This window comes from Pristis pectinata, chromosome 1 (assembly GCF_009764475.1).
Source record: "Pristis pectinata isolate sPriPec2 chromosome 1, sPriPec2.1.pri, whole genome shotgun sequence".
NCBI lineage: Eukaryota > Metazoa > Chordata > Chondrichthyes > Rhinopristiformes > Pristidae > Pristis > Pristis pectinata.
In genome coordinates, this window is record NC_067405.1 from 140,723,035 (window position 1) to 140,748,148 (window position 25,114).

The following is a 25,114-nucleotide window of genomic DNA, read 5'->3' on the forward strand; positions in this document are numbered from 1 at the left end:
CATTACACAAGAAGCAGATTCGGTCTCCTTTTGGTTTGGTTTTGGCTTTATGCGTTTATAGAAAATTGCAGTGCCTTGCTCTCTCGATTCCTTTTCATTCAGTCTGTTGATGGCAATCTGGTTTCACATGTATGCTATCTTCACACAGGTTCATTGATATTATTTAAATCACTGCTCTACACAGCAAATAAACTCTCTATTTTGTATCCTTCACTTTCACAGCCCGCATTCCCTCAAAGGTACCAGATGTAACTATTGCCGGCTGATGCAATAGTTGCCAGGCAACATCCTGTGTAAATTTGACACCAGGCTGTTCAAAATTGAACACCTGACCGCTTAAGAACACTGACCGTGTTTTCTGGTGACACTTTAGACTGGTGTCTCAATTATGTTCTAAGATCTTTTGATCACAACAGTCATGCATTTTGAAAAAATATTTTGCAATATAATCACTGACAAAATGGAATTCAGTGCTGTCACTTCTATTTCAGAGGATAGTGACTTTGCTGGGGAAGAAACACTCTTTGGTCACTGAGGCTAAATCGGCATCATAGTATCAACATCCCCTACCCATCCCATTATCTTTCTCTTCTGATATTGACTTCTGTGGAGGATGATGACTGATACAAAAGTGCCCATTTAGTGTGAGAGACCAAAGTCTGTCCACTGATATTTTGGGCTTCCATCCAGTGCACTGTGTCGAAAGTTGTCACAAGTGCTAGAACACCCCATCAAGAATTAAAAGCATGGGTAAACTACATCTCAGCATACCCCAATTAACCTCAAATGGAAATGACTCAAGTCTCCTCTTCCTGTTGATTTTATTTTAGGAGCTGTGTACCATAAACTAGGGGCAGTGAGGGTATTTCAGTCCCAAAATTAATAGATTGTCCAACACCATATAATCAGGAGCTTATGTTCCCCATGTGGGATCTAATTCTCTGCTCCATTAAAATCACATAGGCAGAATTATTTTATCATCATCTTTGAATTATTTATTGAGTAGACTTTAACAAAGAAGACGGACCCAACCTATATCAATTCAATCAGAGCAGGAAAGCTCTGGGCTGTGCTTAGAGTTGCCAGCTCTGTTTTGGGTAGATTCTTTGATGTTTTATTGTTAGACATTCTACCTTGTGTTTTGCTGACCAATCACACAGTCTTTACATGGGAATGGTCAGCCAATATTTTACGTAATGAGTAAAATAAGAGGGTTTAAAGATTTTTTAAAATCTTTTGATATGCTAATTCTGAGCTGCTTGTAGCCTTCTGGACGGAAGAGTATAAAAATCAGTAAGATTATTTATAACTGGAATGCAGTGACACTTTCAGTTAGGTTGCAATGGCAGGTTTAGACTTGGCTATAAGAGCCCTTGGATGAACAACTCTCTCATGGAATCACAGAAACCTCTGGCACAGAAGGAGACCATTTGATCCATTGTGCTGATGCCAGCTCTTTGAAGGTCTAGTTGTGTTTTATCCCACACTATTATCTTTCATTGCCATTTTGATCTAGATCCTGAGGAATGAGTGCTTGATCGTGGTTTATGTAGTGCACATTGAATATGGAGCCATGTAAGGGTAAGACTCAAAAGACAGATATGGGTGAAGGGTTCATTTGACCCGATTAAATTCATTCACCGATTTCTGAAATAAGTCCAGATATTATCCTTCCAATGTCCACTGCCTTTGGGTGATGGCAGGAAACAAATGCACGTGTGGATGGTTTGGGATTAACCAGAGCACCATCATTAAAGTAATATAAATATTACAACTATGGCACACAGCTCCTTGTAACTGACAAAAACTCTATGTTAAACCAGTTTGGTGTTGCGCAGAATTCCAGTTTTTACCCCATGGGGTGAACTTCACCTTTGATTACTGACTCTCTCACATTTGTGATTATCTGAGGGCAGTCATATGGTACTCACCTCTGAACACTCAGCTTGCATGACTTTAATAGAGCTGAATGTGTGTTTGGAGACACAGTGGTCAAATTTTTGTACATGATAGCCATAATGACCAAAGACAAAACTCTCCTTTCTGCCCATATTTCCTGGAAATCCATCTCCTCCAAATCACAAAACTATCTCACCTAACTTGCCTGTTTTCTCTCTCTAATATATATTGCAACAATGAAAGAATTTTCCAAAACAGGAGGCTTAAAACCTTGGAGGGAATGTTGTTCACAACCTAACCTAGTTAGGCTTGTAGCCGTGTGTATACTTGTGTGTGATGACTTGGCCGTGTGTGTTGTTTTGAAGTATTTAGTGCACTTATGGGTGCAAACTGCTAGCATGTAAAGAGAATCATTGTTGTTTTCATCTGTCATTGACGATTTGCCCTTTACTTGCTTTCCCCACCCCCTAAGGTCCCAGCACAACTTGCCAAGAGGACTCCTGTACCAACTATGGAATCTGCATTCAGCAGTGGGAGGGATACACGTGTGACTGCTCCATGACTTCATACAGCGGCAGTCAATGCAATGACCGTGAGTAATTGGTTCCATTTACTACTACTGTTGTTGGCCGAGATCTGTGTGACTGTGGTGATTTTTCTCCCAACGTCAGAAGTCCTTTTTGAGTACTATAACCAGGTGTATCAGTAGAAAATACAAGGCATGGATTTTTGGTTGTAATTGTGGTTGAAGAAGAAAGAAAATGATGCATTTGTCAGGTTTTGGTGATAATTGGTAATTTTTGTACGCTGAGTGCTCAAGCAGTAAGTGATCTGTCCAAAGCAATTTTAAGCACATATCCTAAGTGGTATGCTTTCTGAAGAAGTGACTGTTACTTCTTGAAGTGCAAAGTTCTAGGTTTTGTGATGAAATGCAAAGTACTAATGTATTAGACGTCCATGAGGAAACTGAGAAAGGCCTAGCTATACTGGTGTCTATGCTTGTCATAGATTGAAATATCCATCTGTCTTTCAACCGTTGTATAGGGAGACACACTGAAGAAAACTTTAGTAAAGAGCTGAAACTCGCAGGATAAACCAGGCTCTGTTCGTCCCGTCAGGTTAATTGGCATATTAAAGAAAAAAGGAAGTTTCCTTCATTCTGAAGTTCAAAGGAAGTCAGAAGGATTAGCTCATCCTTCTCTAACTGGGTTGGATAGACTTAAAGGGAGATAAATTACTGTATGCAAACAGAGCACTTGGTGAAGCAAATTCATTCTTGTGTTTATCTAGGTCAAATCAAATGTGTCCTCCTCCTCCTCCTCCTCATGAACATTCACACTGTTTTCCAACTACTATCTATTTACAAAGGAACATCTATTTACAAAGGAATCATCTATTTACAAGTGAACAAGGGAAATTGTGACTTAGCACCTCAAGCCTGCTCCTCCATTTAATGAGATCAAGGCTGATCCATGACCTAACTTTGTGCACTCACCTTTTCCTCTGATTCCATTATCAAAAATCTAGCGAAGTCGGAGTTAAAATTAACAGTCAATTTTCATTAACTGAAGAGAGTTTCACATTTCTGCCACCTCCCTGTGCAGAAGTGTTTCCCAACTTTAACCAACAACCCCCAACCCTAGCCCAGCCAGCAGAAATATTTCCTCTTGGTTTACACGACCGGCTCCCTGAAATACTTTGGGAAACTTGTCCAATTTGATTTCTATTCAGGCCACGTTCTAGGTTATAAAAGCACTGCAGTTCTCTCCACATTCATTGTACCAGCCCCAGCATTATACAATCTTAATCTCAAATATGTTTCTCATGGGGGGGGGGGGATCTAAAGATTTGGTAATTTGAGTTAAACAATTGAAATAAATCGTATTTTTGTTAGATAGAACACTTATGTGAAGATTTAAAAAGTTGCAGCTCTTGTGCATGGCTGTAGTACTAAGAATAAGCTTAAAATAAAATATGCCATAGATATGGGAACTAGCTCTTCATACACAAATGAAATCTATCCATTACCGTGGTTATGGCAGTCAGTCATATGTTGCTTTGGGTGTTATTAATTAATAATCTGATGGTTAAGAGGTCTTTTGCGAAGAATGGTGAAAATAATAGAATTTGGTTAACGAGAGATGTTACAGGTGGCAATCAAAAAAAAAACCACAGATGCTGGAAATCTGAAACAAAAATAGAAAATGCTGGAAACACTGAGCAAGTCAGGCAGCATTTGTTTCTGTTTCTGTTTAAGTTAAAGATGGTATTTGATCAAAAGACAAGTCTTATTATGTTGCCAAGAACATCAATAAACCTGAGGATTGTGCAGAGGAGCACCCAGAAATTGACAGGCAAAGGAAAAGCAGAATACAAGAGTAATCTAGTCATACAAAACAGATGGTTAAAGCTGTCAGAGACATGTAAAAGGAGGGGGAAAAACAAAGTTAATGTGGGTTCCTTACAGATAGCAACTGGAGAAATTATAGTTGGGGGAAAAAGGAAATAGCAGAGAAATTGAACAAATATTTTGTGCCTGTCTTCATTGAAGAAGGCATGGCAAACTTGTTGGAAATAGTGGAGGATAATAAAAGTAGAATGAAGTTGGTTTAAAAAAAACGTCTTAGTTAAAATAAAATACGGGAGGAATTAATAGGGCTGGTAATCCCCAGGAATGTCATGATCTTGAAAGAAGTGTCTATGGATGAATTAGTGCAGTTATATGCCCAGGCTACTCTGAGGGCACCTCCCAAACCTACAACGTCCACCACCAGCACAGATAGAAGGCAACCTGGCAGTGATGGTATCCCTAAGTTGTATACCAGTCTGACTTGGAGGTACATTTCTCATATTTCCTTACAAGACATTGAAGCCACCAAGTCAATGTCAGTGCTCATATCAATCCCATAACTTCTGTCCCCGACTTATTTCCCTGTAAGCTATTCCCTCACATATGCCTATTTACCGGTGCATCATCACTGGGTCTAAATCATGGAAGTTCCTCCCCAACAATACTGTGGGGCATATCTTCACCTCAAGGAATGCAGTGGTTCAAGGAGGTGGCTCACCACCACCTTCTCAGGAGCAGTTAGGGATGGGCAATAAACACTGGCCTTGCCAACAATGGCCAGATCCCGATTATGAATCAAACAATAAACTCATTATTTGCCGGCTCCAAGGAAGTGATCAGTGTCACAGGGAGTGGTGCTGGGCTGACCCAGCCTTTCACAGTCTATATCAGTCACTTGGATGAGAGGAAGAGGTGAAAGATGTTCAGGTTTGTTGATGATACACTTTTAGTTGGCACAGTGGGTTGTGATGTGGATACGGAGAGATTTCAGGGGAGCATGGACAGCTTATGCGAGTGGGTGAGGACATAACAGATGGAATATAATGTAAGGTTATCTACCTTAGTGGAAGAAATGGACTGATGGAGTATCTTTAAATGGTGAGGGATTGAAAAGTGTTGGTGTTCAGGGAGACCTGGATATCCTTTTATATAATCACTGGGAGTTAATGAGTTGGTGTAGCAAACAATTGGGAAGACAAACAGCATGTTGGCCTTTATTGCAAGAGGATTTGAGTACAAAAGTAAAGGCATCTTATTGGAATTATATAGGGCACTTGTGAGATTGTACTTGGAATCATATGTGCAAGTCAGGTCTCTCTACCTCAGGCAGGTTCACCAGGTTCATTCCTGGTTTGTAAAATGAGGAGAGGTTAAGCTATATCCTCAAGCTTAGAAGAATAAGAGGTCATCTCATCAAAGTATACAGAATTCTCACAGGACTTCACAGAGTAGTGTTTCTCCTGGTTGGAGTGTCTCGAGCCAGGGGCCACAGTCTCAAAAGGTCACCAAGTCAGGACCAAGAGAGAAAAAAAAATTTCATCCAGGAATAGTGAATCTTAGGAATTTCCAGTCCAAGAGTGCTGTGGAGGGTCAGTTGCTGAGTATATTCAAGACAGAAATCAATAGATTTGTGGAAAGTGAGGGAATCAAGGGATATGAGGTAAAGGATCAGCCTTGATCTTATTGAATGGCTTAGCAGGCTAGGGGAGCCAAATGGCCTACTGCTGTTCCTGTCTTAAGTTCTTATGCACATCCTGCAATGTTGAGCTACAACATCTGGATTTCAAAATTTCCATATGAGGGATTGCAACGGTTGTTAAAACAGATGGATATTCAGTGCCTCATTGATCTCTATTATTGTGATATATTGCCTATCTGCTTTTAATAAACTGTGTTGGAAGATGTATTTTGCTTGTCCTTGCCTTTGAAGAAAGAGGTGGAAGCATCAAATCCATCACAGGTAGGTCTTGTTTAGGTGTTTTCATTGGAAGAGGTTTAAAATGTACTGAGATCAGACTTGCTGCTTTCAGCTGATTGGAAAAAAAACGTTAAAGAATGCAACTCTGAAACTGAATTGAAATAAGTTGGCCTGGTTGATGTTTGTAGAGGATACAGCTTGAGGGTTTCATCAGCCCGGACATGTCTTCTCTGTTCCAAATGGGATACTCTGATGACAGCTATTACAGTATGCAAGCAATAGGCAGATGCTATTGGAAAGGACCAGTTTTTTCAGTTTGTTGTGAGCAACTTTTCACCAGAGGCTTGTCATGCCAGACTCATCACTTGATTGTGTGAGAGAATGGGTTAGCATTCTGTGTGGATACAGACTGCTGGTATGCACCCCTTTATAGTATTGCAATTCCCTTTGGCTTTCCTTTAAAGTATGTCTTTTAAATTCATCCATACCCTGCTTTACCAAGAGCCCTCTAAAGCTAACAAATCTATTTCATGCAAAAATACATTTCTTGTTCAAATTCAGCTTATTAGCTTTATAATGCCCAAACTATGTGAGAAACTCCTTGCCTCTTTTATATGTGTAGTAACAGCGCTAAAGTATTCGGCCTGGACAAGACGAGTATTCATGAAATCTTGTACTGTTTGTTGGACATTTATTGATCAATATGAAAGACTGTGATCTGTTGACTAAAGTAAGAATATTTCAGTGACACATAAGCAAACGGTACATTCTCTGCAATGGTTATTAGCCAGGCCTTTGGGGAAAGAGAATGGGGTGTTGGTCCAAAGCTAAATGATGGAGAATGCTGGAAAGAATATCATAGGGAAAAATAAGCAATGACTTTACACTTTGTCGCTGGTGAACGATAAGCACAAGTGAAAGAGAATTGGTAGCAGGTTTTGTCACCATCTTAGTCATTGAACAAGGAACATTGGTGACAGTTAAAAAGTGAACCGGAGAGGATAGAGGGGAAGAAGTCAACAAAAGCTTGAGTAAAATTCAATTCCCTTTTATGTTGCTGAAGTTCATTGAAGTGAGAAGTATTGGTTGAACAGGGGGATCAGAATTGATGAGGTTACCCTGTTTGATGGATATTCATTGATAAATGGAATATATGAATGGTCTTTATTTGCCGGAGTAAGAAGTAGCTCGGTGTTGTGCTGCTTGAGAGTATTGCTGTAGATGATGGGTCAAAGGGGATTAAGTAATATTTGCATTCCCGTCTTTCTTGTGGAGCTTTCCTGGACCACCAGCTTAAAAAGAAGTGAGGAGTGAGTGTTGTCTGATATCTGTCAGCAAACCTTCAATGTCCATAACTGTCTCTGGGAACTGCAGCCATTCTTTGGGGAAAACAGCTGAGCTCTCCTTAACATCTCCCTGTGCTGTCTATGGCAGAATTGGGTTCCTGTGTGGTAGATGAGTTGAATCAAACTTCAATCACCCACACCTCTAGCATCCTTGGTCACTTTCAATGATCACTTGTCTTCATGTACCCCAAACAACATGAGTGGTTATCTCTGCTTGAGGTAAAATGCAGCTTATCTGAGGAAGCAGGTAAGCGGACTGTTACTTTATTTTGCCTGCATGAAAATCTTTGAGGTTTATGCCTATAGATAACTAAAGGTGAAAAGAACAAACTGGAAAGGTTATATGCCTGGTTGGAGCAAGGACCTAGGCAGTCTATTATCTGATACATCTTTGAAATATACAGTTGAGAGGAAAACAGTGTTGATGTCTACACACGTGTTGGCTTTGGAAGCTCCCCCACCCCATTGGAGTTGAAATGGAAGTGCAATCTTCCAGCGTAACTTCAGAAGATTGAGGTGCCGACAGACTCAGAGGTTTTATGTGATCTTCAGGTTTCTGAATGTGGATATAGATTAGAGTAAATGGTGTCTTAAGAATGCAGAGTTCCATATTTTCTATTCTTTTATTGTTGAATCCTTGTAAAAATGTCTTGGCCTGTCATGTTTTACGCGTTGTATAATCCCTCTAAGATAAAATGAGGAGTGACACTAGGAATGGAGTGAGATGTCCCTGGGATTGTTTGGAAATTACATGCATCAATGGACAAGTCATACGCTTTTCATTCAAAATATTTGACCAATATCTGCATTAAGAAAATGGGTATATTCTTCACAGTTTTTTCAATCTGAAATTAATTTCCATCAGCAAACCTAAATAGTTGTATGTTCTCTTGGGGCCTTATTTCTCATATGGTTCGGCAGAAAAACCCTTGATGAATAACTGGAGTTATCCTGGGAGCTGGGTTGCTCCTCTTCACTTCTTAGAAAGAGCTGAAACAGTTACCTTTTTCCCAAATGGATGGATGAAGCTAGACTTTTTCACCTTCCTTACCTGTCTTCAGTCATGGGGAGCTCAATGTTATGAAACCATGAGAGGATTACCCCAAGGTAATCTTATATCCAGCCAGGAAGACCCTGAATTCTCACTGGGGTAGCATTAAATTATTTGTCCTTCAAATTCAGATTTAAATTAGTTCATTGACATATATACCAGGGTGCAATGAAATTCCTTGCTTGTGTGAATCTCATAGAGTAAACAGTATACGTGGTAATAATAAATGCAGCAACGAGTGCAAAACAACAGAATGGTGCAAAGTACAGTTGTGCAAACTGAAGTAGTGCAAAAAGAGATGCTAAAGTGACAATAACGGAAGAGGTAGAATTAAGGGTTCGAGAGCATGGCAGCACCACTGGGAAGAGGATGTGAAGAGGTGATTGGTTCAGAAGTTTGATAGCAGTGGGGAAGAAGCTGTTCTTGAGTCTGGTCAACTGGGCTTTTAAGCTCCTGGATCTTCTCCAAGAAGGTAGAAGAGAGAAAAGGGAATGGCTAGGGTGGTAGGCATCCCTGACGATATAGTTAGCCGCCTTGATGCAACGCACCTTGAAGATGGACTGGATGTAAAGATGTGATGAAGCTGTGATGGACTGGGCAGTGTTTATCACTCTCTGCAGGGACCGACAGTCCAGAGCACTTGCCTGATCTGGCTGAGATGCAACCCATCAGGATACTTTCTATTAGCATATCTGTAGAAGTTTGAGAGAATCCTTGTGGACAAGCCAAATCTTCTCAGATGCCTAAGAAAGTACATATGCTGGTGTGCTTTGTTGATCACTGCATCAGTATGGAGGGACAAGGGGAGGTTGCTGGTGATATAGATGGCCAGGAACTTGAAGGACAGTGTTATGTTCACCTCACATTTCTTTCGGTCAATAACCAGCTCTTTCGTCATGCTGATGTGAAGGGCTAGGTTGTTGTTCTGACACCATGACACAAGGTTTGCCATCTCTTTTCTGTATCACCGTCTCATCATTGTTGTTGATCCAGCCTATAGCAATGGTGTCATCAGCGAACTTGAAGATGGAGTTGGTGCTGTATTTGGCCACGCAGTCATGGGTACAGGGAGTAGAGTGGGGTACTGAACACACAACCCTGGGGAGCACTAGTGTTGAGGGTCAGGGTGGATGAAGTGTCATGACCAGTTCTAATGAACTGAGATCTGCCTGTCAATAAGTCTGGAAGCCAGTTACAGAATGGGGCCCCCAGCACAAAGTGCAAGAGTTTCACCTGTTTCGTTACTCTTTCACATAAAAGATTATTTATTAGCATTCTCTGAACTCAATTTACTTGAATCATATTTTCTCAAATGTTGCCTTCCAGACTGTGGTGTGAATGGAAAGATAATTCTCAGATCAATAACAGTAATGGGTTTAGAGTTAGTCAGGACTCCTGGTTTCTCACTCTGCAATAATGGGTGTTCAATATTTTGGATAGGGAAATGATTCACATGCAAAGAAAACCTGCATGTTATGATTTGCAGATAGACAGGTGATAAAAATGTCAACTGGTGTAGCAGCAGCCTACTACAATGGGAGATGAGAGATGAGAAGCTCATGATGCTTTTGGATTCAAATGGAGTGGAGCTTCCATGACCATATCATCATTACATTAAAGGTGCATGTAAAGGTGCATTTGACTTTTAGGACAGGGTTCTCTTTTTTTCCTTTGTCTGTCTATGATTTCAGGAAGAACAACTCAAATCATCTGTTAATTTCTATAAACAGATGCATTAAGTACTGATTACTTTTATTTTGAGCAGCTGAAGGTGATGTATTCTCAAATTTGCTGTGTTGCATTACAACAAAATAATGTTACAATAGCCACTGCCCAATATGGGACTTGGACCACTGCTTCTCTTGAACATAAAATACAATAAGTTAGTGGAGACACAAGATGAAGGGACCCGATGAAGGGTCTTAACCCAAAACATTGATTGTTTGTTTCCCTCCATAGATGCTGCCTGACCTGCTGAGTTCCTTCAGCATTTTCTGTGTGTTGCTACAATATGTTGGCATACAGATAGAGCAAGTAATGAGAAAGGCTAATATAATGGTACCTTTTATTGCAAGGGGTATGAAGTTTAAAAGTAGGGATGTTTTGATGCAACTTTGCAGAGCACTCTTGAGGCCACACTTGGAGTACAGTGCAGTTTTGGTCTCAATATTTAAACAATGATATACTTGCATTGGAGACAAGTGCAGAGAATGTTCACTCAGTTGATGCCTGGGATGAAGGGTTAATGAAGAAAGATTGAGCAGGTTGGGCCTATACTCATTGGAGTACAGTAGAATGAGAGGGGATCTCATTGAGACAAGCAAGATTCTGAGGAGGATTGACAGGGTGGATGCTGAGAGGAATATTTCTCCTCGTGGCATTATATAGAACTAGGAGGCGTGGTTCCGGAATAAGGGGTCACCTATTTAAGACAGAGATGAGGAGGAATTTCGTATCTGTGGATCATGAATCTTTGGGATTCTCCACTCCAGAGAGCTGTGTATGCAGAGTCATTGATTCAAAGCAGAGATTGACTGATTTTGAACGGGAATGGAGTAAGGGAGGGGAGCGGGAAAGTGGTGTCGAGGCCAAGACTGGATCAAGTGTGGTCTTACTGAATGGCAGAGCTGTCTTGAGGGGCTTACTCTTTCTCTGGTTTCTAATGTTCGTTGTACATACTGCACCATTCAATTTGAACTGTATCAAATTGTCATCGAAGTACCTTGCTTCCATAACCCTTAATGCCCTGAAATCTTTCAACCTTAATTGTCATTTGGGCCCCATCCTTCAGGGAAGAGTTACAAATTTCCACCATCCCTTTATACGAAGCTCTGTTTTCTAATGTCACCTGTGAACAACCTAGTTCTGATTACCTTCTGACTCCATTCTACCCTGAGAACTTAACGACAACCCTTAATTTATCGACTCAAACCTCCTCTGACAACAGGAGCACTCTTCGAACCTTGCTTGGTATTAGGTTTTAAATAGAGAATCAGTGATTTCTAAGGGGGAAGAAATGGTTGGCACTTAGTTTATGTCAATATTGACTAAAAAAAATAGAGAGCAGTGAACATCCCTCAGTAATTGCAAGGATATAATCTATAAGTCGACACAGAAGAATAAAGAAAATATTTTTCTTTTGGTAATTATAGTTAACAGTAAGTGTAATTGATGTTCTATTGACATCATTGCATAGTTTGTTCTATAATTGCACTCTCTGAGCTAACCTTGAAAACACACGTTCTTCCTTCAACAATAATTTGTCGGAGGGTCCCATTGCTATTGCAGCTGATTAAGCTATCTCCGTGAATCTTAGCCGAGAAGGTATACCTCATCTAATTTCCAGAGCTTCCCAAAAAGAAAATTCTTCAGGTTTACTAAAAATGTACCAGGACTGAGGAGGGACTGGTTACATGGAGAGATTAGAGAAAATGGAAGGGTTCTCAGAAGATTGGAGGACCAAATTTAAATGAAGAAAAAGAAACTTGCCTTGAAGTTGGATCATTTAAGATCTCGATCAGCACAGTGCAATCCAAAATGGATGTAACTAGCAGTAAATTGCTTCTGTGATGATTTCTGGGTAAAACTGCACCAGTTACAGAATTGATAAGCCCACTTCCATTCAGGATCCATGCTACTGTGCCCAATGTTTCCCAGCAACAGATGCAAACCTATTGACATCAGTCATTGTGTAATCTTCCCAGTAGGAAACAATGGTCATTTGGAAAAAAAAAATCAGAATATCATCAGCTCTGTTACCCATTTTAGATACCACTTAAAGGGCCACTGGTTCACAAAGGGATATTGCACAAGATAGCTCCTGAACTCATTGTAAACTGCTTTGGAGAATGTGAAACTCAATTAGTGATCACTCTGCCCAAAGTAGAGGACTCTCTCCTCCAATTTGATGAGGTACTTTGCCTAAGTGGGTCCCCTTCTGTGTGTGTGTGTGTGTGTATATGTGTGTGTAGCTTTAATGAACAGTGAATATACTGCTGAACGAGTCAATCTGGACTTGGCCTGTGAACTCAGGATATTTTTCCGACACTGATCCATTGTACATAGGAATAGGTTTACTCTCGTGATTTTTAAGTAGTTCACCAGCATGTCAGTGTCTCAGCATGGAGAAACTTAATACTCTCCCCAACTTCTCTCCCTCTCTCTCTCTCTCCCCCCCCCTCTCCCCCCTCTCTCTCTCCCCCTTTCCCTCTCTCTCCCCCCTCTCTCTCTCTCCCCCTTTCCCTCTCTCTCCCCCTTTCCCCCTCTCTCCCCCCCTCTCTCCCCCCCTCTCTCCCCCCCTCTCTCCCCCCCTCTCTCCCCCCCTCTCTCCCCCCCTCTCTCCCCCCCTCTCTCCCCCCCTCTCTCCCCCTCTCTCTCCCCCTCTCTCTCCCCCTCTCTCTCCCCCTCTCTCTCTCCCCCTCTCTCTCTCCCCCTCTCTCTCTCCCCCTCTCTCTCTCCCCCTCTCTCTCTCCCCCTCTCTCTCTCCCCCTCTCTCTCTCCCCCTCTCTCTCTCCCCCTCTCTCTCTCCCCCTCTCTCTCTCCCCCTCTCTCTCTCCCCCTCTCTCTCTCCCCCTCTCTCTCTCCCCCTCTCTCTCTCCCCCTCTCTCTCTCCCCCTCTCTCTCTCCCCCTCTCTCTCTCCCCCTCTCTCTCTCCCTCGCCCTCTCTCTCCCCCTCTCCTGCTCTCCCAGCTCTCTCTCCCCCTCTGACCCTCTCTCACCCTCTCTCTCTGCCCCTCTCTCTCTCCCCCTCTCTCTCTCCCCCTCTCTCTCCCCCTCTCTCTCTCCCCCTCTCTCTCTCCCCCTCTCTCTCTCCCCCTCTCTCTCTCCCCCTCTCTCTCTCCCTCGCCCTCTCTCTCCCTCGCCCTCTCTCTCCCTCGCCCTCTCTCTCCCTCGCCCTCTCTCTCCCCCCCTCTCTCTCTCTGTCCCCCCTCTCCCCCTCTCCCTCTCTCTCCCCCCCCCCCTTTCTCTCTCCCCCCCCCCCTTTCTCTCTCCCCCCTCTCTCCTCGCACATCTCCACAGCCACCGTAATGTGTGTTGCTCTTGCCTAGGTGCCATGGGGGACTGTGACATTAAGGGCTGATGCCCTTGGCTAATTACTGTGTGGCAAAGTGGTGACAGCAGTACGAGACAAAGAGTGCTCCCATCAGGACCTGCACGTCATTGTTTGCAGCCAAAAAGGACTCAATTTGGTTCTAACAACACAGACAATGATTTCTTGGTGCTCCCAATATGGTTGAAAACTAATTTCGAGACAACTATTGCCATAAGCAGGAAAGTTGGTAACCAGGAATTGCAGAAATAATATAATTAACAAAAGATCCAATAGGACAGAGGTGATTATTTGTTTGTATGCCATATATTGTTTTGATCAGGAGTGCACTCCCTGAAAGGGTCGTGGAAACAGATTTGTAGGGAATTTGTCATGCATAAAAAAAGGAACAGAAGGTCACTGACACGGATGGTGCAAGGGAGCTGAATACATTGGCAATAGCATCAACCATGTGAGGTAATTTGGGGCTTGTCACTCTACATTAACTCTTCCAGCTTTGTTAATGGGGGTTGTTATTAACCTATTGCTTAAATTAATATTTTCAATGCACTGACATTTTCATACAGTGTTTTTTTTCCAATTTTTTCTCCTTAAACCCTTGCTTCTCAGCAGCGTAAAACTTTTTTTTATTATCCTATCATCCTTTCCTCAATTGTACATTATTCTCTATTATGAGCTACCTGAAAGGAATGTGAAAGTTGATTCCATCACAATTTTCAAAGGAGAATTTGAGGTATGATTGAAACAAAAATTTGTGGTGCTGAGGGAAAAAAGAGCAGTCTGACTGATTGAATAGCTGTGTCTGTGGACGGTAATTCTTTTATCTTACAGCTCTGCTTAAAATCTCGGTCCATCCAAGACCCTAGAAACCAGGAAGTGTTGTTGAAATAGATGTCATGCATTTCTATAAAGGGCGCAAGGGAACACTTGGAGATACAAGAGACTGCAGATGCTGGAATTTGGAGCAACAAACAATCTGCTGACAGAACTCAGAGGGTCGAGCAGCATCTGTGGGGGGGGAGGCGGGGTGCGGTGGGGGAGGAATTGTTGACGTTTCAGGTTGAAACCCTTCATCAGGGCAAGGAAACACTTGTCAGCTCATAGCCAGTCTAACAGCATCTTTATCCTCCAAATTCTCTCTAATGTACCTTTTATTTTAATGATTCAATAATCATTACTCCATTTATTATTTTTCACTGGCTCTTCTATATTTCAAGAACATTATTCCAAGCAACCTTCCTCCCGCCACTGCCCCCCCCCCCCCAGCATGATCACTATGAAGAAGATGACTGTCGAGGCCCTGGACAACCTTCTACTCCAACTCCTTCTTTCTAAATACTGTTGCATTTTGAAGAGTTCAGCTTGGGATCACTTTGGTTAGTGCTGTCTGATTTGCCCCACCTTTGCTTTTCCTGTCATCAGCATTGGTGGCATCCTGCAGTAGCTGCTCATTGCCATGGTGTAATGGACAAAGATATGGCGATAAGTTGGACAACAAATGACCCACTGATGATCGTCTTCTCCTTAAACAGTCTCGCTTCCACTCTGGATCTGTGGGTTGAGGTGACAATGAGGCCAAAGTGGGACACACAGACTCTGCCACAGATAAGGCAGAGGGTGCTTGATGGGACAGACAGATGAGTAGTTTGTGAACTGGTCTGCTTCTTCCATCATTTACACCAGGCTTCTATGTACTCCTGACACCTAGACTCAAGATGCTTAATGCTACCATGAATCACCTCCTCCATTTTTAGTATTCATAGGCCATGGATTCCCTGGAGTTGGTGGCGATGTTGCACTTCTTTCAAGGATGTTTTGAGAAGAATCCTTGAATCTTTTCCTCCAACTTCCTTGTTGTCTATTCCTGTCACAATACTCGGAATAGAATGTTTGTTTCGAGAAAATCGAAAATACTGCAGATACTGGGAATCTGAAATCAAAACTGTTGAAACACTGAGCAGGTCAAGGCGCATCTGTTTTGGGAGTCTGATATCAGGTATGGCTACTGAATATAATGAACTGTGTGTAATTAGGTCCTCAGTGCTGGTTATGTTGGCCTAGGTGAGTTTGATTTTCCTATCAATGGTCTTGGAGGATTTTACAGAGACTATGTTGGTGGTATCTCTCTCATGCCTCAAGTGTCTATGGTAGTGCAAGGTATTGCTGTATCACATGTGGCTGAGCCAGTTTGCTCCCAATGCCAATGCATTTTCAACAATGCTTTTGCAGTACTTCATATCTAGTGATTGGGAATGTGGTACTTCTCAAACAGAGCAAGTATTAAGTTCACCAAAATTACTTCATGATCATTGTAATTAAGTACAGGTGATTGTCACTTTGTGATGCACAGTTGGAATGTACAGCTCTAGTATCTGCATGAGGTTATCTAATAAATAGGCCACTTCGATCACATTTTCTGTGCCCATTCTGTAAACTGTCAATCACTGATTCAGAATACCAGGGACTTATTCTCTTCAGGAAACTCCAGTCAGTGTGAGTTCAGGATAAAGGATTGTCTTATGCTAAACAATCCATTTGGATAAAAGCAGTAAATGAAAGATAATGCTTTCTGTTTAAATTCTTTGGTGAGTTCTTGATCCTGTGATGTAATTAAAATAATGTCTGTTGTTCCATGTATCTGTAAAGTTTCTCCTAGTTATGGGTGGATTATTCACACATTATTTGAACAAGGATTATGTGAAATTTTTGGACTTTGCATCAATTGAGCAGAATAAAGAGAAGCCGCATTTGGTTTGCTCAATTCAAAGTTGCAAAGTATTCACAGCTCAGATACACATCCATGCCAGTGTTTGACCACCTTTGACACCTCTTCGTCCAATTCCATCAATATATCATTCCATTCCTTCTTCCCTCTTGTTCCCATCTGCCTTTCCCTTGAATCATCTATGTGTTTTGTCCCAACTTTACTTCTCTGTTCCTCTGTATAGTGCAGGGTTGTACTCCTCAGGTTAAGAAGTTTGTGTTTACTTCTGATGATCTTGTATTTATAACCCTAGGTATGAGGCTTAACACGTGGTAACATCTTAATGGCTGCCCTATCAAGTTCATTCATGTTTGGAGAGCTCTCTCAGGTCTTTCCCGAGGAGCCCCAAATGCTGGGAACTCCAGACCTTAAGGTCCAGGCAACTGTGGCCTCAATGAAAGTTGGGTGTAAGCAAGAACCCTGATTTGAAGGAGTGCAGAGATCATTAGGGGTGATCATAGAGTTCCAGAGAGAGCATGGTCAGTGTTTCCTGGGGTGCTAGACTTTACAGGTGTGTTGAGTTCCACGCAAGCTATGAAGAACTGCTTGTTGAAGATTAGATCCATGCAAGAACTACTCATTGGGTTCAGCTTATGTTGACAGGGTGCTTGTTCTCATGGCCCAATGGACCCAATCTTTTATGGCTTTGCACTACCAATGATCCGTGGTCCTTTATAAAAACATAGTTTCCATTTGGCTCCTCCTGATTGGGTCCTTGCAGGAAGAACTTTACAAAGGATAATAGAATTCGGAATCTCTTCCCCATCCCTGCCAGAACACTTGAACCTGGGAATCTATAGAAAATATCAAAACTGGGATCGATAGATTCCTGTTACAGAATTGGGGCAGGTAGATAAAGGTAAGATAGATGTTAGTTATCCAATTAAAGGGCAGAACAGGCTTGACAAATGACATCCTTTTCATTGAGTCATACAGCACAGAAACAGGCCCTTCAGCCCACTATGTCCATGTTGACCATTAAATACCATTTATACTAATCCATTTACCATCTCTTGGATTGTAGCCTTTGTGATTCAAGTACTCATTTAGATATTTCTTGACTACCTGCCTTCAACCACCCCCTTAGCAGTGCCTTCTAGATTTGAACCCCCACCTGGGTGAAAAATAATTTCCATCTCAGATCCTCACTCATCCTCTTAAATCTATGAACTCTTGTTTTAGATACCTTTGTTCTGGAGAAAATTTTCCTACAATCTGCCTTCTGTTGCTCTGTGCCAGCTTTCTAAAAGAATTATAAGAATTGGAATATCATAATGTCCTTTGCAAAGCAATTAATGAGAAATGAAATGGCACTGAGACTCCTGTTTAAAGTGATAATAAATGTATGTATAGGTCGAACATATCTTATCAAGTTCACTGAAGCGGACAACACACAATCTAACTGCAAATTACCGCAAACAATATTAACATTTTAACAAGAGCTCAGAATACAATGATGTGTTATGATTCAGGTGGTCTTTGTTCATGTTTATTGTGAATAGCAGCTTTCATTAATATTCCTTCACTTTTCCTGATCTGAAGTGTATAACCTGGTGCATAGTGCATGAGTCACTATAAAGCAGGATTAATAATAGTTTATTTTGCTCTGAAATTCTGCACCACATGTTCCCATTCTCTCAGATAGGCAGGCAGGCACAGTGTTGTTAAACTGAATCTTTCAGACCAACATAACAGAATAAGTGTATGGAAAAAGGGACGTTCACACAGAAAGAAGCAAAATAAGCCAGCAGGTGAATAGCAAATAATGTTGAAGCCATTGGTTGGTCCTTTGGAAAAAGTATCTGAATTCTTAGAGTGCCTATCAGTTCCTGCGGCTTGGAAAAATACTTGTTCTAAATGAGCAAAAGAATGCGGAAATTTTGCAATAAGCAAAATATCCTTCTTTGTAGCTTTCTATATTTCCAAATAATTCACACGCCCTTACCAAATTTTAGGAAATCCCAATTTTTATCCTTAGCATGTCACGGAGAAATCAATAATGTCACAGGTATAATGAATTTGGTGGCTTGTCCTGTCATATGTGCAGGTTCCTTCAAAATGCCTTTAAATTACTTCTTCGATGCTTCAATTCATCTCCAAATGTGAGACAGTTCATATTGTCACATCATGATGTGATTCCATAACTCTACTGATGAGAACATTGATTGCAACTCCAGGTTTGGTCAGTTATATTCAACTTGTCACAGACAATAAGACCATTCAGCCCCAAGATGATCATTGTTGGTGTATTTTGTTATTCATTTGGTAATGTGGGGATCACAGCTAAGACCAGCATTTTTGCCCATTCAAAATTGCCTCGGTGGTGAGGTGTATTGTTGAACTGCTGCTGTTAATATTCTATACAGGCTTTATCCTTAAAAACAAAACCTAGCAGGTAGAACTCATTGTAGCATCCTGGCACATCAACCAACTTAAAACTTGTATAAAGCTTGAGGGTTTATTTGTAAATCCTGTACTGCCAGTACGGACCATCCATCAACAGTGTTCCTGAGAAGAGATAGAACATAGAAAAACTACAGTACAATTCAGGCCCTTCGGCCCACAAAGCTGTGCCGAACATGTCCCTACCCTAGAAATTACTAGGCTTACCCATAGCCTTCTATTTTACTCAGCTCTGTGTACCTAACAGTCTCTTGAAAGACCCTATTGTATCAGCCTCCACCACCGTTTCTGGCAGCCCATTCCACGCACTCGCCACTCTCTGAGTAAAAAATTTACCTCTGACATCTCCTCTATACCTACTCCCCAGCACCTTAAACTTACGTCCTCTTGTGGCCACCAATTCAGCCCTGGGGAAAAGCCTCTGACTATCTACCCTATCAATACTTCTCATCATCTTATACACCTCTATCAGGTCCCCCCTCATCCTCCGTCTCTCCAAGGAGAAAAGGCCGAGTTCCCTCAACCTGCTTTCATAAGGCATGCTCCACATCCCAGGCAGCATCCTTGTAAATCTCCTCTGCACCCTCTCTATGGCTTCCACATCTTTCCTGTAGTGAGGCGACCAGAACTGAGCACAGTACTCCAAGTGGGGTCTGACCAGGGACCTATATAGCTGCAAAAATACCTCACGGCTCTTAAATTCAATTCCTCAATTGATGAAGGACAATACACCATATCAGTGAGCCAGCCCAGAACATTTAGCCTTACCAACCTACACTGCGGTCCTGTGAGTGAAAGCAAACTGTTCTTACCTAAATAATGATAATGGTTGTAGTCTGTATTTGTTTCCTTTGTTCCAGACTTTCCTGCCTTTGCTCACCATTTTCCTGGCCATAGGCTTATCTTAAAATGCCTCCACAAACTGTGATCACATCTGCAGAGAACTGTATTGGATTTGAGATGAATTGAAGCATCAAAAAGGTGACTTAAAGGCATTTTGAAAAAACCCTGCATGTATCTCCTGTCTAGGCTGAGTCAGCTAACCAAAGATGGGATGGTGTCTTTAACCTCTGATGGCTTAGCTTTTGTATTGGTGATTAAATACACAGTGCTGCTCCACAAAATGGAGTTCACCTTGCTGCTGCTTTATTGACCTACAATCTTATGCACGTGCTCAGAGCTGTAACCGGTGCTCTCAAAGCACAAAGAATAAAATAATGTAATGACATAATAACATTTAATATGCTACAAATCCCCCCATCCCTTTCCTTTTTCTGCAATTCCTTCAGACTTGCAACTCTCCAAATCTCTGGGCTCTTTCAATCTGGGCCTCTTTCATTAGCACACATTTCATTGTTCTACTGTTGACATTAGCATCTTCAGCTGCCTGGGCATCAAGCTCTGGAGTTCTTTCTATACACCTTTCCACCTCTCTACTGTCTCCACCCCTGTAAAATGACTTCTTTAACCAAGTTTTTTGTCACCTCTTCTGATAGCTCAGCCTTAAATTCTGTCAAACTGCACTCCTCCAAAACATTTTCAGAAGTTTTACTCCATTAAAGGTGCTACATACAAGTTACTTCTTACTTTAACTTTCTATTTCATGCAGTTGGGTGTAGAGCAGATGGGTGAATCTCCTATCAGCTGTGAACATCTCTCCGTTTCGAAATGGATTGATTTTCCAACCAAAGGCAAAAACTTGATATTTAACCTATTATTTGCTACCAGACCCTTTAACTCTGTGAAATTCTTTTCAGGAAATTAAAATTATCGATCCCATTTAAAAAAAATATTTTTTTAAATCATCAGTAGAACTCATGGCATTTGCAGTACTTAATGTAGAACCAAAAAGCAAAAAAAAATTAAAACTACGCGACTACGTTATTCTAATCGGTTTTGTAGGTTGAGTCTATTGTTAGTGAACTTGGAGTATTCATTGGGGTCTTATTTGTTAAACTGCCCTCAAGCACATGTACCACATCAAATCTCACTTACTTCATCTATCATGATCTGCTAACCAATTATTAAAATTTTACACTAATTGTCTTGGAGGCAGGAAAAATGCTGATGCTGAAAAGTACTAGATGCTAACCAATTAATAGCATGAGCCATGGTTGAATTCTACTCTGTGCTTTGCAAGCATTGGTATCAAATTCCAACTACTCTTGAATCTGCTCTGTTATTTTTATCAAGCTTGGTAGGTCAAATGAATTTCACTAGCTGAAGGGATAAATTTTTACAATTAGATGAGTGAACAGATATTTAATTCCTAGTCCATAATAAAACTTCATAAATCAAGGCCTGATAAGAACCCTTAACCAACTTCCAGTGAACCTGTTAACCCTAACTTTCCTGCCATTTCTCACAGTGGAATGATTGGCACTCTCTTCCCTGTAAACTCCCAATGAACCCATTAACCCTTACCTTTTTATATTCCCACAGCAATCCTATCAACCCATTGCTCCCAATAAACCCCCAGTGAAACCATTAACTACTGTCTGCTAATAATAAACACACACTCTTAAAAACATGAAACCTCACCCGCTGTATAAATTTCCAGTGAGCTGGTTAAATGCTGAGATTCCTACTGAAAACCACTAACCCTCCCTCCCTGTAAACTCTCACCAAAATACCCACTAACCCTAATGAGGGGTGATCCTATTGAAACATATAAAATCCTCGGGCAGGAAGGGGTAGATGTTGAAATGATTTCACTAGTGGGGGAGTCTTGAACGAGTGGGTATAGTTACAAGATTTAGGGTAGGGTGGGGAGAGGGGTAGTCATTTAAAAATGAAGCATGTAAGAACTCGCAGAGGGTGGTGAATCTCTGGAATTCTCTACGCTAGAGGGTTGTGGAGGCTGGATCACTGGAGGTACTTAAAAAGGAAGTAGATAAATTTTTGAAAAATCATGGAATTGATGGCTATGTGGACATGGCACAGAAGAAGAGATGAGGCTTGGGATAGTTCAGCCATGATTGTATTGAATGGAGAGGCTAGCTTGAGGGGCTGAGTGGCCTACTCCTGTTCCTGTTTTCCTGTGTTCTGTCCTTCCTGTAAACTCCAGCTGAACTGAGTGGACTAATCTTCGTCTCCCTCCAAATTCCCAGCATGAGTACTTCACAGAGTCACAGAAAAGTTGCAACAATGAAGGAGGCCTTTCAGCCCATCTATGAAATAGTCTGTAATGGACCCAGAGATGGAGAAGAAATCCCCAAAGATGGGGGGAAACTATGGAAAAGATTCAAAGGCTCCATTTTGCTCCCAAGTGTACCAAATGAATTGTGCTTTGTCTCAAATGATTAATACACTCTATTCCAAAATCCTGTTTGCTGAAACACAAGTTGTGTTTCCTTTTGCATGAATCAATACCATCTGATTATCTGCTCTGTACTATAATGGTTCTACATTGAATTTTAAGGAAAATGATCCTGCAGATCACAATACATGAGGTAACTGGAGTTCTGAAAAAATTATCATTAGTGAAAAATAATATTGGAGAAACTAATGGGACTGAAAGTTGATAAAACCAAGGAGATGATAACCTGGATCCCAAGTTTTGAAAGGGATGGCTTTCGAGATGGTGGATGACTGGTTCTCATGTTCCAAAACCACGCGGATTCTAGAACAGTTCCCAGAGATTGAAAGGCAACAAATGTAACTCCTCTATTTAACAAAGGAGAGTGAGGAAAAATGGGAGACTACAGACAAGTCAGCCTGATATCAGTAGTAGGCAAAATGCTAGAATCTATTACAAAGGAAGTGGTAATGTTGCACATGGAAAATAACAGTAGGATTGCACAGTCAGCAGTTATTTTTGAAAGGGAAATCATGTTTGACAAATCTATTAGAATTGTTTTGATGTGTACTTAGCTGAAATGACAAGGGGAATGTGGTGCATTTGGATTTGTGGAGGTCTCTGATACAGTGCCACGTGAGGTTCTAAATGCAATAAGACTGTTTGGAATTGGAGATAACAATGCCATCGATTGAGGATTGAATGGAAAGAACACGGAGAGTTGGTATAAGCAGGTCATTTTTGGATGAGGAGGTTGTGAATTGTGGGCTGCCCCAGGGATCAGTACTGAGACCCAGCTATTTACAATCCATACCAATGATTTCAATGAAGTGGTTTTACTAAAACATACAAAACTCTAATGGTACTGGTCATGGATGACGTTTCCTTTGTGTCTGGAACCAGGGTTTTCAAAATAGTTGGTTGTTGACTATTGAACACTGAGATAAAAAGAAACTTCTTCACCCTGGGGGTAGTGAAAGTTTGAAATTCTCTGTGCATGAGAGCTGTGCAGGCTCAGTCTCGAAGTGTATTCCAGAGAGAAATCAATGCATTTCTGGGTATTAAGAAATCAAGTAATATGGGGGTTGGTACAGAAAATTGGGCCAAGGTATAAGGTCCGCCATGATCTTATTAAATGTTTCTTATGTTCTCTGTCCTTGAGGAAACCAAGTAATTTTTACAATTTCATAAAATTTCATATTCCTATCAAGCATCTTGAAACCTGCAGCCCCTTGGGTACAGGTTTCAAGCCCCATAGCTTGTTATATTTCAGACAATCACCGAAAGGTTGCAGCGAGGAAGGAGGCAATTTGGCCCAGCGAATCTGTGTTGGCTCAATGCAAGAGCAATGCAGCTAAGGCCAGCTTCAATGCCCATAACCCACAGCTATGCAAATACTTTTTCCATCAAGTATTTATCCTTTTTGAATGTAGCCAATTGACACAGCTTCCACTACTTTCCCTGACAGCACATTCCAGATCCTAATTGCATAACAAAGCTTTTCGTCATGTTACTTTTGGTTCTTTTGTGAATTACCAATTGTGTCCTCTTCCCTTCTGCCAATGGGAACCATTTCTCTCCATTTACCTTGCACGATTTTAAATATTTCTATCATGTCAGCTCTCTACCATTTGAGTTTTGAGCTGTAGTTAATATGCTTAATATCTTATATTAAGCATCTTATTAAGATATCTTATATCTTAATATGCTTAATATGTTAATATCTGTGGGAATCATTCAAGTAATCTCTTCAGCACCCTCTCTATGTACTTCTCACATTTCCTACCGTGTGAAACCCAGAATCAATAGTCCACAAGTGACCCAACTGACATTATAGAAAAATTCATCATGACTTACTTGCTCTTGCATTATTTGCCTCTTATTTACAAACTTCAGGATTCCATTTCTTTTTTTAAACACACTTTCTCAACCACTGTGCCACTTCCAAACCCCTAGATCTCGCTGTTTCTTTATCCCTTTTAGATCTGGGTCCTCTAGTTGACAGTGCTTCTTACTGTTCTTCTAAAGCAAAATCTAACATTGCATTTTTCCATGTTACATTTCTTCTGCCACATGTCTGCTGATTACACCAATTTGCCTGTGACAATCTGCTACTGTCCTCCTCACAGTCTACTATGCTTTCAGCGTTTATGTTGTCTTCAGATTTGGAAATTGCACCATTTCGTAAGATCGTGGCTGACCTCGCCCCCTAGCCTTAGCCTAAGTTCGATTTTCCTGCCGTCTCCCCATATTCCATGAATCCCTTGTAGTTCAAATATCTGTCAATTTCTGCCTTGAATATGACTCCACAGCTGCCTGGGATAGAGAATTCCAAACATTCATGTCCCTCTGAGAGAAGAAATTCCTTGTCATCTCCATCTTAAACGAGCAACCCTTTATTCTGGACCTGTGTGCCCTCGTTCAAATAAACATCCTCACAGTATCCACCTTGTCGATCTCCTTCAGCATTCTATATGTTTCAACAAGATCACCTTTCCTTCTTCTGAACTCCCATACATAAAGGCCCAATATTTCTTTGTTTGCCAACCTCTTTATCCAAGGATTCAACATAGTGAACCTTCTCTGCACCCTGTCTATAAATTTGGAGAACAAGGCCGTACATAGTACTCCAGGTACTGCCTCACAGGTGACCTGTAAAGTTGTGTTAAAACCATCTGACCTTTATACTCCATACTCTTTACAATAAAAGGCACCATTCTATTAACCTTCTTGATTTCCTGCTGTATCTCAATGCTAAATTTTTGTGTTTCATGTGCAAGGAATCTCTAAGTACTGCAGCATTCTACTTCCTCAATCCAGTTAAATAATAATTGCTTTCTCATTCTTCCTTCCAAAGTGGATAATCTCACATTTTCCCACATTATACTCCATCTGCCACCTTCTTGTCCTTTCACTTAAACCAATCTTTATTCCTTTAAAGGTTCTTTGTGACCTCACAACTTGATAACCCTCCTGTCTTTGCATTTTCATCAAACTTAGCTACAGTACACATTTGTGGCTCATATGCCTGGAAG

The 25,114-nt window shown here is 41.2% G+C and overlaps 1 protein-coding gene across 27 annotated transcripts in view; it reads left to right on the forward strand.

The window, feature by feature from the left end:
- nrxn3a (neurexin 3a) overlaps positions 1-25,114 on the forward strand; it is a 1,776,465-nt gene that overhangs the window by 806,572 nt on the left and 944,779 nt on the right. For all 27 annotated transcript variants that reach the window (XR_007957567.1, XR_007957568.1, XR_007957570.1 and 24 more), the window contains one exon: positions 2,372-2,491. Coding sequence is in view for 20 of the 27 variants with exons in the window: in XM_052030991.1 (XP_051886951.1) it covers positions 2,372-2,491 (120 nt within the window). In the remaining 7 variants the exon portion in view is untranslated. The remainder of the gene's footprint in view (positions 1-2,371; positions 2,492-25,114) is intronic.